The sequence below is a fragment of the Trichosurus vulpecula genome, chromosome 1 (assembly GCF_011100635.1).
Source record: "Trichosurus vulpecula isolate mTriVul1 chromosome 1, mTriVul1.pri, whole genome shotgun sequence".
NCBI lineage: Eukaryota > Metazoa > Chordata > Mammalia > Diprotodontia > Phalangeridae > Trichosurus > Trichosurus vulpecula.
The window spans coordinates 286,726,255-286,740,634 of NC_050573.1; the positions used below are offsets into that span (position 1 = coordinate 286,726,255).

Genomic DNA, 14,380 nt, shown 5'->3' on the forward strand with positions numbered 1-14,380 from the left:
TATTGAAATATTAGGAGAAGACTTCATCAGGAGATTGGATAACACTATGCACAGCTGTCAGATTTGGGTATCTTGGTAAACTAGATTATGAAGACATACTGATATAATACATAGATATAACATATTTTGTAGGTGATCTATGTCTTTTCTTCTCTTATTTCTCTGCCTTTTAGCCTTTTACACTAGCACCTTCAAAGGAAGATAGGCAGAGAAAAGCAGACATGAGATGAAAATCATAAATCTAAGGGCACCTAAGGGGTGCCAGGCCTGGAGTCAAGAAGACTCATCTTCCTGAATTCAAACCCAGCCTCATACACTTATTCTCTATGTGACCCTGACCAAATCACTGAACCCTGTTTACCTCAGTTCCTCATCTTTAAAATGATCTAGAGAAGGAAATGGAAAACCACTCCAGTATCTTTGCCAAGAAAATCTCAAAATGGGTCACAAAGAGTTGAACACAACTGAAAAATGACACAACAGACCACCTGAGCCTTCCCCCACAATGACTCTGCAAAGCTCTAGAAAATGTACTAGACTAAGTTGTGATTAGGAAATCCAAGAGGAAAAAAAATCAGAATGAGCTATTTTTACCCCATCCAGGTCAGCATAGCTAGACAAAGATCTATGGGGTTTAGATGTAAAGGGGATGGGGGTGGGTGTGAGGGGCAGTCTAGTCAGGAATTGAAGTGTAGAGCATTGCAATACAGGGACTGCATGAGGGCTGGGCTGTGGCCGTGCCACAAGGTAAAATGATGCCCCAGGTGAAGCATGGAAGGGCCTGATCTTCTGGAGGGAGCAGAAACCAGGCCAACCAGAAAATCTGTTGCTGACTACCAAATACGAGGTAAGAGATTCTGTGAGGAATGAGGAGGAGACTTCTGCCTAGAGCTGGCCATCCAAGGGGAAGGAGCAGTTGCAGTTCCTATTACCCTGTTAATTGAGTGAGGAGGAAGTACAGAAACAAGCAGCAGCAGTTGTATAATTCCAAACTGGATCTAAAAGCTACATACAAAACTGTAAGGGAAAGCACAGGTTACAGGCACAAGCTCAAATAAAATACCTAGAAGAGGTCAAACAAAAGCTTAGCTCTTTTAAAAAGAGCTAAAACTTATTTTGTAATTGAAATAAGAACACTAGAAGGAAGCAAATGGAAGAGAAGTGCAAGCACTGGGGGGAAATCTGGAAAAGACTGTTCTGGAAGAAAGAATTGGAAAGTCATTTATCTAAGAGGTAAAAAACCTTACTGAAACAAGAGACTGAAAATTAGGATGGAATCTAATGACTCCATGTGTTGGCAATCAAAACGGGCTCTTAGCACTCAGTTCAACCAAGTGCCCTTGAAGAGTTTAGCCTTTGTTTCCTTGATTAGATTGGGAGTCCTTGGTGACCTCCTTGCCTCAGGGGAGGGCCTAGTTTACATGGGTTTGAGTGACATGTTTGGGACATCAGAGGCTTTTAGACCACATGGGTTTAAGTCGCCTCTTTGTGACGATTTTAGGTCACGTGGGTGAGTCGCATGTATGACTCACCCTTGACCCTGAAAAAGATATAAAACCAGGGGTTGGCTTTCTTTTTTTTTTTTTTTTTTTTGAGCTCTTACGCACAGCCGTGGTGGCGCGAGTGACTCTGGGCTAGCCCTTGTTATGAACTCCCGGGCTGAATTCAGATGTTGGTAACTATGAATTGTATTTGGTCTGTCTGTCGATGTTTGTAATTTGTTTGTATTTTGCTCCTTAGTTCAGGGTGCTGGCTTTTTCCCCTGAACTAAGTGAACGGTATTTTTTTTACCGGATTAAAGTAGGCTTGTTAACCCCTTAACGTTGCTTTCCTTGGTAAAGCAGATCAAAAGAACCTGGGCTTTGGCAGCATTCTTGTCGTTTGGCTTGTGTTGGTCTTTTGCCCCCACAATGGCTCCTAGCCGGATTGTTAAAACACTCCATAAAATGATAAGAAATGATTCTTAAAAGACTGAAAAAAACAGAAGCAAGTATAATGTATATCCTATCAAAAACAATTGATCTGGAAAAAAAAAAAACGCAAGGAGATAGAATTGTATAACCATTGGACAACCAGATAGGCAAGAAGAAAAAGCTGCTGCTCCCCACTAATATAGAGAATAAACTATTCAATCTCTCTCAAAAATTTTTTTTCAAGAAAAACAACCACAACTAAAGAATAGAAAAGAAATCCAGCAAATTATAATGATCAGGCTTGCCCCTAAAGAAAAGCTAGAAGACATCACTCCCTACTTATTTTTCAGAATTAAGGACTGTGGTACGTTGGCTAGCTGTGCTCTTTTTTTTTTCTATTTTAAAGGATGGCAGGGGGAGAAGGGGTAAAGCAGAAAATGTTGATAATTAAAAACAAAAGATATCAATAAAATTTATTTTTTAAAAATAAAACAAAAGGAATTTCTGGACACATATGAACTTAAATCCTCAGATATGGGAGCATGGCAAAAAATACAAACTAACATTTCAAAGGTATTCTGGACTTAGATATCATATAGTCACACAGGGGAGGAAAAAGAAGACAGGAATATAATAAAGGGAATAAATGGCCAAGATGGGATCATAAAGTTGTGAAAGCTCATAGCTTGTACAATAGCCATACTTCTAAGTAAGAGAAGGGTTACAAAAGGTGTGAAGGGGTACCCACACCAAGAAAATCATAGAATCTTTAAACATAGCTTAAGTGCTATCTGCCACAAAAAAGCCTTTTCTGACCTCTGCTGTTAGTGCTATCTCATCAAATTTTTTCAAAGTTATGTGTTTGTGTACATGATGTTCTTTCCCCATTAGGATGTGAATTCTATAAAGAGAGAGGACAGGTTCATTTTGTCCTTTGTAACGCCAGCATCTATCATACTCCCTGGCACATGGTAGGTGCTTAATAAATACTTATTCAATCAATAAGTATTAAGTGCTTACTGTGTACCAGGCACTGAACTAGGTACTGGAGATACAACTACAAAGAATGAAACAATCTTTATTCCCAAGGAGTTGGGAACTTATCTCTCACTGGAGACACAAGTTCAGAGAAAAATATATAAAGCATACATAAAATTAAATAATAAATATAAAGTAGATTGGAAGGTTAAGTAGGTACTAGCAATAGGAGAACAGAAATAAGGAAATGAATCATGTAAAAGATGGTGCATGACTTGCATCTTACAGGAAGTGAAGGACTCTTATGAGACACAGGAAATGCATGGCTGGGATGAAGGGGGTGGAACTGGGAAGGAGGTAAGAGGTCAGGAGTGGGCGTTCAGTACAAAGGCACAGAGATGGGACATGGAGTATATCATGTGAAGAACAGAGAAAAGACCAGTTGGGATTGATTACAGTATCTGTAACAATAATGCTGCTTGTAGCTACTGTGGCTGTTTAACACCAACAGCATGAGCACACAAGAGGGCTGCTAGCACAGATTCTTTGATCTGCTTTTCTAAGGAAATCAATTTTAAGGGGTTAACAATCTTAGTTTAATTAAACATACATATATCATTCACTTAGTTCAGGGAAAAAGTCAGCACCCTGAACTTTCAGAGGAAACACAAACAGAAATTACAAACAAGAATTATAAACAGAGCAAAATAACACAAACCAACAGAAAGGCTTCTATCTGTCTGACCAAATCACAATACAGTTGCCAGAGAGAGAAGCACCAACATCGGGTTTACAAAGCTGGGGGGGGGGGGGCGGCTTTTAATGGCTACCCAAAGTCTCATCTGGCCAAACTATGTGACCACTCCCCCAATGAATGAAACCCCCAAAACAAAACTCCAACCTCAGAGAATATATATACTTCTCAGGGCCCTGGGGCTTAGCAACTACTTAGCAAAAGGGTATGGGGTCTGGGGCTTTCTTGTTTCTTAAGCAGGCCATCAAAGACTCTTGATTCAATCAAAGACTCCTGATTGGAACAAAGGCAAGATTCATCAAAGGCACTTGATTACCTCAGTGCTGAGAAGCACTCCTAAAGAAAAAAAACAAAGGCAAAAAGTCCCACCCTGCTTGCCATCACAGTATCAGAGTGAGAATAACGTCCAATGAGGCTGGAAAACTAGACTGAATCTTGATTATCAAGAACTTTACAAGCTAAACAGAGAAATATATATTTTATCCTAAAGGCAAGAGGAAGCCACCAGAGTTAGTTGAATAGTAGAGACATGGTCAGAACTACTCTTATAGAAAATTATTTTGGCAGCAATATTTAGGATGGAGTGCAGTGGTGAGAAATTTGAGGCAAGTGGACTAAATAGGAAGCTGTTGCAAGAGATGATGAGAGACTTTATTAAAGATGGGTCTTTTATGGGCTTCTTGGGGACAATAAATTCTCCACATAGATGCCAAATTGATAATACTAGAGTATAGGTCTGATCATCATATGCTCTGGCTCAAAAACCTCCAATGCCTCTTTTATTGACTCGACAATAAAATATAAATTACATATTCTGTAGCCCTTTAAAATCTGGCTCCAGGTTACTAGTCCAGGCTTAACATACATTATTGCTTTTTTACATACTTTGCAATACAGAAAAAATGGACTCCCTGAAATTCTTTGATTATATAATAGTTCATCTTCCATCTCTGCCTTTGAATAAGGATTGCTACATCTGAAATTCCCTTTGGAGCTGAGACTACTACATTTTTGTCTGTCTACCAATTGGTACACAATAGGTAAATGATAAATACTTGAATCTATGTGATATTGGGCAAGTCATAAAACTTCTTGAAGCATCAGTTTTTTATTTTAATCAGCAAAATGAGGCCTGAACTAGGTGACTTTAATTGTAAACATATAATCTTATGATCCTAAAAATGAAGTACTTATTTTATTAACAATGATTGTTTATCCAATAAAGATGAGTTTTTCTAGAGTACTACATTTTCTGAAGTGTTTTACTTAAGACAGTTATACTATTTAAAATGACCATTCAACTTTAAATTTTAGGTCCTTCTAAAAGATTTTATTTATAATTACCTCTATAAAAACAGAAAAAAATATTAGTTTGGGATTTTAGATGTAATAATCCTTATAGGAAAACTGGTGACCTCTAGTTTATCATTTATGAATATTTTTTCCACATAAGTTAAAAAAGCAATTATTCCCTAATAGTTATGGCATGGAAAAATTTTAAACTACCATTCCAGCTACCTGACTTTTAGCACAATTGTGTAAAAATAGTTAAGTACAAAACTATATGTCTAAAAATTAGTATTTAAAAATTCGATATTAATAATATATAAGTACTGAGCTTCAAGATAATGGAAACTATTCTCCATTAACAGCCAGCTTGACATTTTGCTACTTCATGGAACGAATCCATTCCACATTCCATGAGAATGCCAAAATAGTAGTGGGAAGCCTGTAGAGAAGAGGGCTGAAACTATTATTGCCTGGAGGAAACCAGAGTAAGGGGTTTGCTGTCAGAATGACCTGTTAAGGAAAAACAATCCTTTAATATAATTATATTTCAAAGAGCACCAAACACTTTAAAAAAAAGTGAAGTAAAAAGTTTTGCAAAGTACTCTTAAAAAATTCATTTGACTCTTCTTGGGTTCTACCCAGTTAGAGGTTAACTATTTCGATTCTAGTGATTCCTACCAAATTACCTATTGCTACTTTACATAAAAACAAGACAAAGAAAACACCAGCATGATTATAGCAAACATAATGAAAGTTGTCCCCACAAACATAAATTTCCATGGAGGAAATTTTATTTCAGCCCTGGTACTTCACGTTCATGACTTGTGTTACTGATAAAGAATCAGTTCACACACACACACACACACACACACACACACACACACACACACACACTCTCTCAAGCAAATAATAGGTATTTATTAACTGTGCAATGCATTGGGTTTACAGAGATTAAAATGGAACTCATATACATGGCCTAAGCATTAGCATAGTCAATTACCATTTGTGACATTCACAAATGGTACCTGTTGAAATGATTTTGATTTTTTGGAAACCATCTCATAGTATGAAAAATAATAACAAAATAAATATTTATCTAATAATGGTTTTGATCCAACTTTTTAAAAGGACAAAGAGATCCCACATCATATGAATCAAATCAGAATTCTGGCACACTACCACAGATCAAAATTTACTAAAAATCAAAAACATAAAAAGAAAATAATCCATTTAGGTCATGTAAAGAAACCAGGGACTCTACTTCTCTAGCCTGCCACAAAAGAGAATAACTCTCTAAAACATACTTACTATTAGCTTTATGGCTACTTGCTAGGCAAACCACATTTTTCTCTGTAGCATTTCAAGTGTTTAACTAATTCTCTTTAAGCTAATGCTTACATTTTGCTCTTCAAATAAACAATAGAAACAGTGGTGGTAAATGAAGTAGTAAAGAGTTTTTAATAATTTTGAAAATCAACAAAAGGTATTCCAACTTCTGTGAAACAAAAGCAGCATTACTTAATGATAAGGCAGTGATACAGGAGTGATAGAAATCTATCACTTTCTTTACCTTTTCCTAAAAGAATTTTAATTCCTTCCCATTTGAATTTTAATTTTTATTAGAAGTTATTATAAACTTTTCCTTCTGCCCCTCACCATATGGTATTAAAATTTCATGGAGATTCTGCATTTGAGATTCTAACTAATGACAATTTGCTGAATATAGTCTCTGAACAGTTTTCTATCTGAAATCACTTTTCCCCCTATCCAGTTATCCCTTCTACATCATGGGATTAGGGGCATGGCACCCCCACGATCTGGAAAGCCCCTTCATATCAGAGAAAATTTGAATCATTATGGTATTAAAAGATAAATGTTGATATTATACAATACTATGTGATACTTTATGCATTTCCTAGTTTCTAAACTGATTTGTGGCCCTCCTTTATGTAATTTTTTTAGCTGTCAATTTTATAGTGGGGTATACTAGAAAAAGGGATGGTCCGGGTGTCAGAGGAACTGAGTTTTGAGTTCCAGTTCTTACTATGTGACCCCCGGAAAATTCCTAACACAGTTATTCCTAAGCTTCCTCATATGTAAAAAATGAGGATAATAATGACACTACCTACTCCAGTGTTACTACATGGAAAATAAGAAAATTTTAAGGTGCTATGAATATGTGAATTATTTTTGTATAAGGAGGTAAAATCAAATGGGCATTCCTGTTGAGGTGCTGCTCACTATACTAATGTTGTCACTAGTACTCAGGAATGATTAAAATTTGACCTTTATTTGTTCAAGATAATTTCCTTCTTGGAAGATACCAAAATGCTCTTTTCACTTGCCAACTGTGTTGAGACTCCACTGGCTGAAGACCTTCAGGTCCGCTTAATGGGCTACCTTTCTAACTGTTCAAGAAGCATTCTATAAAACAACGGATAAAGGTCTAAGATGGTTTGAAAATGAATTTAATTTGTGTCTTTTAACTTTTTCAGGTTTATTTCTATGTTCAAGTACAATTTACTTTTAAAATCAGTAGGTATATTATTAGAACAATAAGAAGTGACAGGTTATTTATTATTACAGCTTCTTGGGTGGTTGCAGCGTGCAACTTTTTTTGCCTGAAAACACAGTGAAGTTATGGCAAAATCCCAGCACGACAGATCTTAACATGTCTTTTGTTTTGAAGCAGAATCAACAGTGTTCTGCAAAACTTTCTTGTAGGTACAAAGCAATGGAAAATACTTACGGCTGTTTTAAAATGTAAGATTCCCTATTTGGTATGTAGAAAATAATCTCTTTCAGACTTTAAGAAATCTAAGCAAACTTAATGGTTTCTTCACTTGAATGAATCATAGTTATTATAACCAAAACATAGTTTCCTAGTCCTTTTCATCTTCAAAGCATTATAAACTTAAACTGATTAAATCTCACATCAGCCTTGTGAGCCAAGCCCCGCTCTCTAACAATTCCATGAAGAGAAACTGAGGAAGAACACTTAAGCTTTTGCAAAGACATTCAGGGAATGTATAAGTTTAGAGTCTGACACAGACATTTTAAAATCTGTGGGGAGAGAGGGAGCCCATAGGAAGAAGCAAAAGCAGCACTTCATTTAAGTTTAAAACTACTACATACTTTTGATAAGGAAACCAGAAAACAAAAAGTTATTAATTTGAGGGCAGGCTGATACTAGAATCTGCATCTTTGGTACATAATTAAGTGACATATTCACATATTCCCAGTGATAAAGCAAAGAGTCAGGGTGCTGATATCTAGTTCAAGCTCTGCCCCTATATATGGCTTTTGGGTACATCACTTAACTGCTTGTGGACCCCAGCTTCAGAAAACGAGGGGACTGGGGACTACATATCCTCCTGGTTTCATGCTAGCTTTAGATTTCTATTTTCCTACACTTGGTCACTTGCTTTAAGCAGAATCCAGAAGAAAAGCACACGCCTACAAGTGGGAAATGCTGTGATGATGATGTTGGCAGGGAGATAGAAATTTGGGGGTTGACGGGTCAAGTAAGGGTTTCAGACTAATATAACTAACACGCAAAAGGGAATATTATCTTTCTAAAGGATTGACTCCTGGAATATTATATGAAAGGTTTTAGATGAAAGAGCATGGAATCTAAGAGGATGCCTTCAAAAACAGATTACAAGTAGATAATAATCTTTTTAGCCCTGAAGTAAAACAGTACACACATACTTCATGAGCATGTATTAGCCCCAAGCACTGAGACACTGTTCATGCCTGCCCAAGTCATTTTGGCACTACAAAGTCAAAAGTATTTTAAAAAAATACTACTACTTTTTTTTCCATAGGCAAAAATATCAAAGGAAAAGAGACAGAAAAACTGGTCTCAGAACAAAAAAAAAAAAGACAGGAAGAAAGCTGTCATATACTGCGTCTAAACTTCACTAAAGAATTCTGGCTACAGATGAGGGTCTTTCAAATCTACTGTCATCCACGATATGAAGTTCTAACCTAAGTGACATAGACAGTTGAGGCTCAAAGACTTAAATCAAATGTGCTGAATAGCTGAAACAGGAGCTACTGTATGTTCTACTATTCTAGTTTCCATCAAACTGGCTTCTCCCCAACAAATTATGGAAGCCACCTGCATCTGAACCTATGATAATGGATGAATTCTGTATAGTGTATCCATAAACTCCTGCAAATGATACTTACATTTTATCCTATGCCATGTCAACATTATTTCATCAATAATTTAAACATAAAAAATGGACAGAAGGGAATCCAAAGTGTTATCCAGACTCAGACCAAGCAGAAATAAAACTCTCCAAAATAATCAACTAAGACTCTTACCTTGTTCTTTAATCTGACGAATTTGCTTCACAGTTTCTTTTAAGATTGCACATTTGTCAGGTTTAAAGTTAAAATTGTCAATATCATTGAAGTTTGCAAAAATCAGCTCGGCAAGCTCTTCGATGTACTTATTTTCCTGCTCACGGTTGCGTTTTTCTGTGCTCCTTTTAGGGCTAAAATGGAAATGAACAATGACTTCCAATATACCACAATGGACACTTTTTATACAACAGAAGTTAAAGATACTATAGTGCTTGGGCATTCAACACACACACACACACACACACACACACACACACACACACAATTAAAATCTGAACTTCTATAGAAAAATTTATCGGGGGGGTGGTAGGAGAAAAGGGGGAAATTGCTAAGCTAATATAATAGAAGGAAAATATCTTAATGTCAAAAGAATGAAAATTTTTACACACTGCCTTGGAGTGCTAAATAATCAGACTTTTGGGACAAGAGGATGAAAACCACAGGACAGTGAGCATAGCTAAAAATAAAGATGAAAGTGAACCTAAATGGCTATTAATTGTCCAAGCCAAATGACAAGTAAAATGTAAACAAACAAAACCTGTTCAATCTTTTAGGTTTTTAGGACTTAATATAAAATAGTTGAAATGCCTCATGTCTATTGAGAAAACTCAAAATTTTCTCTTGGTAACTGCTTTATTAAATAATACTATTTCTTTCTAGAGCACAATGGAGTTATCAATCCCTATATGGCAAGGAAATCAAAACACTTAAAATGTTTATTCTTTTTGAGATTATAATAAAAATGTCTTTATGTATATATGGACCTTCTAAATCTGATCATCTAAAACACTGAAATAATCAAGCGTCTACCACTATGTCAAGTTTATTTTTATGGTGTCATATTAAAGCTGGTAAAAACCTGAGATATTGAGACCAAACATCTAATTTTTCAGGTGACAAAAAAATGAGACCTCCAAAATTAACACACCCAAACTATGTTTGAGAAAGGTAAGACCAAAGCTGGGAATTTCAGACTTCTAGTTTTCTTTGCACTATCACATGCGGCTTTTCTTTCCAGGCCTTCTCAGTATTGGGCAAGGTTAAACAATTAGGAAAATTCTGGACAAGTACAGAGTAAGAAGGCATCAGATTAGAATTGAAGGCTGGGGCTAAAAGGGAATAAATGAATTAATCAAACCTTACCTAAAGGTATGGCACATTTTCCATGAAGCAAAGACTTGGGCTAGTAGAAGTTTATCACATTCTCTGTTCTCAACCTCTTTCTGTAAATACCTCAGTAATTTTCACTTTGTTTCCTCTGTCCTTTAACTTCCCATAATTTGGGACTAATTTTATAATATTAGTAATACTCATTGAAAAGTTCCTTGTTTTTTATTTTTTCTTTTTATTCTACTCCAAGTAAATGAACCATATGCTTTCTAACTTTTTTCTCTCAAAACTGAATTGTGCGCATGTATATTCCAATCGCAACATTAAAGTTAATGGTATTCTTCCTTTTATTGTGTGATATAAACTTCTGGACATTTTGTTACTCCAAATGGACTACCAGTTCTGATAGTTTTAGGGGTTACCGGACAGGAAAATTCAGAAGAAATAAACTCAGCTCTCCTAATTTTACAAACCCCCTCCTCCCCCAAATTCTGCAACTTTTTGCTATCCAGAATAAAAAATTTATGCATATTTTGCTTAAAGAATAAACAAAATTAAATATTTTATTTATATCTGAAGTGAAATTTTCACTGTAGTCCTAGAATCACATTTTAAGGGTGGGAGGGACTTGCAAAATCATCAAGGTTAAGTGACTTCCCAATAATATACTTTTTTTTTCTTGGAATGAATCAAACCTGGGTCCAAGCTGATCAGGACATTCCTTGCGCTTTCTTGTCTCTGCCCTAGATGGGTCAGAGGTATTTTCTCCCATCCCACTCATCTTGAACACATATCAGCAACTATAATGAAAGAAGAACAGCAGGTAATGATAATGTATCAGAACAATATTATGTTCTTGATTTGTATATCAGAGATCAATTATAAATCACTAAGTTGACTAATAAGCTCATGCACCTCCAACTGACATTTTGGGCTTCTATCAAAAGAATAAAGTAATGGGTAGTGAAACTGTAAAGAAATAAACAAAAAAAATTGCTTTTGTTGGTGCAAAACCTCTCAAAGCAAGCTACATTCCAGCAACACATGGAACTACATCCTCCTGGTTAACAGTGTCACCACAATTGTCCTAGTTTCAGGAGTAATTTTGACACTGTGGAAACTCATAGGATGTTGTAAACAGGCTCCTCCCAGTCTCTGTTCTGGTTCAGCCAATATGAAGGCTGACCTCTGCAGGAGTTCCCCATGACAGAGGAGTATATTTAGGAGTGCTGAACAACTAAGTTTAATTGTTCCAAAAGCTTTTAGTCAGACAGATATTGAACCCTTTTCCTTTGTTGCCTCCCCTAAAAAAATCTGTAAAAGAAGTTTTCTCCTACCTTAGTAGTTAGGATTTGTCTCTGGCCTCTCCTAACCCTCACTCTGTAGTACTCTCTCTGGCAGCTTGCCACATTCCCTCCATCTCCTGCATTCAAAGGCAGTTTCCAATGTCACACACTGCCACATACCATGAATCCAACTTTCTGTGCTCATTTTATTTCTTCTCTGAGTTGGCTTTAGGACTTTTCACCAAGGCTCAATCAATCTAACAACCCCAAACTTGAGAGATGGGTTTCTTTCTTTTTCCTTGGGAAAGTGAACTGTGTCCTGATATGAGGTAATTTCAAATCAGAAAAGCGAGAAGATACAAGACAACAGGTAGAACCAGTGTGATGACAATCATTTTAATTATTAGTACCTAAACATCTGGGCTGCTACATGGTACAGTGGATAGAGTATCAGGCTGGGAGTCAGGAAGACTCATCTTCCCAAGTTCAAATTTGGCCTCTGACACTTACTAGCTGTATAACCCAAGGCAAGTCACTTAATCCATTCTGCCTCAGTTTCCTCATCTACAAAACCGAGCGGGAGAAGGAAATGGCACATCACTCCAATATCTGCCAAGAAAACACTAAACGGGGTCACAAAGTGTTGGATACAATTGAAAAACAACTGAACAACAAAAGTCTAAAGATCTACTCAACACCCACTTTCAAAAAACAGAAGAGAAAAAGAGAATACCATTTCAGACTAATAGAAACTTAAAATTTAAAAAAAAAAACCAGCACAGTACATAAGAGTAGAAACCATGAGGCTTGGGTATTAATTCTGGCTCTGACACTGACTACCTGAATGATATGAGCTGAGTCATTTAAACTTCAATAAGTCATATTATCCATATCTATGAAATGTTGATAATTTATCCTGACAATCTCACAGACTGTTGAAACAAATTAGAAAATAAAATGTGAAAGTGCTTTGAAAACTGTAAAACACTATACAAATATTAGCTTATTTTGTCACAACAATTTATCTAAAGCCAAATCTAATTACATTTTTTTAACAAAACATGAGAATGATAGTAACCAGCCTAAATATAGTTATATACTTGATACAAAGTATCCATAAGTTGCATTGTTCCTCCCCAAAACAATCCCCCATACACATACAATAAATTGGCAAGGGTACAAAAAGTGCATGCCAAAAAGTATCGGGGTATAACATATATCTCATCAACTCAGTAATTATCGAATGAAATACCTAAGAACACTAACATTTACACTGCCATTATTGATTATGGAAATGCTTTTGTATCAATTCTATACTTATAATTCAGCAAGATACTACAAATATATAAAACAGATAAAAGCACAGTGAGGACATTAGACAATTTGATGTCCATAAGTAAAACCATGATAAAATTAAAACACTGCACAAACACAACAAGATTAGGAAAAAGTTACGAAAAATTAAGCATTTTCCAAGGAGACAGCTTAAGCTCACTAAAGTTCTATATAAAACAAAATCCATTATCAATGATCACTCTTGCAAAGAATTTAATATGACTTTCAAGTCAAAGTGGAAGGTATAACCAAATGTCATATTAATCACTAGATATACACAGATGATCAGGTTATATGGTTCCAATGAAAAGTACATTAAATAGCTACTTCATCTCTTGGAAAATTTCTTCAACAATATCAAAATGTTATTTGAACTTGAATTGTAAATTCTCAATGTGTGCCAAGGAAGAATAGGGACTAAATGTTTTCAACTTGAATCTGTGTATTAGATTTAATCAGTAGGTGAAGGCAGAACTTACAAATCGCAAATACCTTGGTAACATAACATTAACAAAGTAAAATCTGAAGGCAAATATTTTAAGAGACTCACTGGTTTTCTGAAATCACAACAGGAAAATAGACATCTTAGTGCAAACAATAACCACACAATAAGTCTTTTAAATGTAAAATTTTAAAATGTTTTAAAATTTTATTTTATTTTTTCAATGAACATAAATATGTTTTCTCTCCCTCACAACCCAACCAAGGTAAAAAAGAAAAATAAAACTCTTGTAGCAAGATTTTCTTTGCTAAAGGAGAGAAAGAAGATTAATAACATATTCTTGGAATACAAGATAAATGATTTAAAAATTTATAGAAATACTTTTATAAGAAACTTCAGTGCACAAAGCAATTATAAAAACTGACAACAGGTATGCGCCACTGATTTGTCTAATGTACCAAAAAATGGTTTATTTCTCTTGAGAGCCAATTAAGTGACTAAAATCCAAGAGTAGAAGGAACTCCATAGGTGACATCCATATGAACTCAACCAATAATATGACATCAAATGGGCAATGAAGTCAGTCTCTCTCTCTCTCTCTCTCTCTCTCTCTCTCTCTCTCTCTCTCTCTCTCTCTCACACACACACACACACACACACACACACATACACACATACAGACATACATTAATAGAAGAGATGGGGTTTATGGTAATTATCCATGATCAGGTCACTAACACTATAAATTACAGAAAAGTTATCTTTACAGAGATTGCACATAAGTGATACAGATTGTATAATGAATAATAAAAACTACATAATACATCATTGTAGCCTGCAAAAATTTGGCACCTACAAAGTACCTAGAAAGATGGCAGGTGTGAAGTTCAGTGGATGG

General features: G+C 35.6%; 1 protein-coding gene across 7 annotated transcripts in view; it reads right to left on the reverse strand.

Moving 5' to 3' along the window:
* NCOA2 (nuclear receptor coactivator 2) overlaps positions 1-14,380 on the reverse strand; it is a 328,725-nt gene that overhangs the window by 119,798 nt on the left and 194,547 nt on the right. For all 7 annotated transcript variants that reach the window (XM_036740652.1, XM_036740623.1, XM_036740614.1 and 4 more), the window contains 2 exons: positions 11,115-11,219; positions 9,268-9,440 (listed from right to left, as the gene is read on the reverse strand). In XM_036740652.1, coding sequence (XP_036596547.1) covers positions 9,268-9,440; positions 11,115-11,200 — 259 coding nt within the window. In that variant the 5' untranslated portion in view covers positions 11,201-11,219. The remainder of the gene's footprint in view (positions 1-9,267; positions 9,441-11,114; positions 11,220-14,380) is intronic.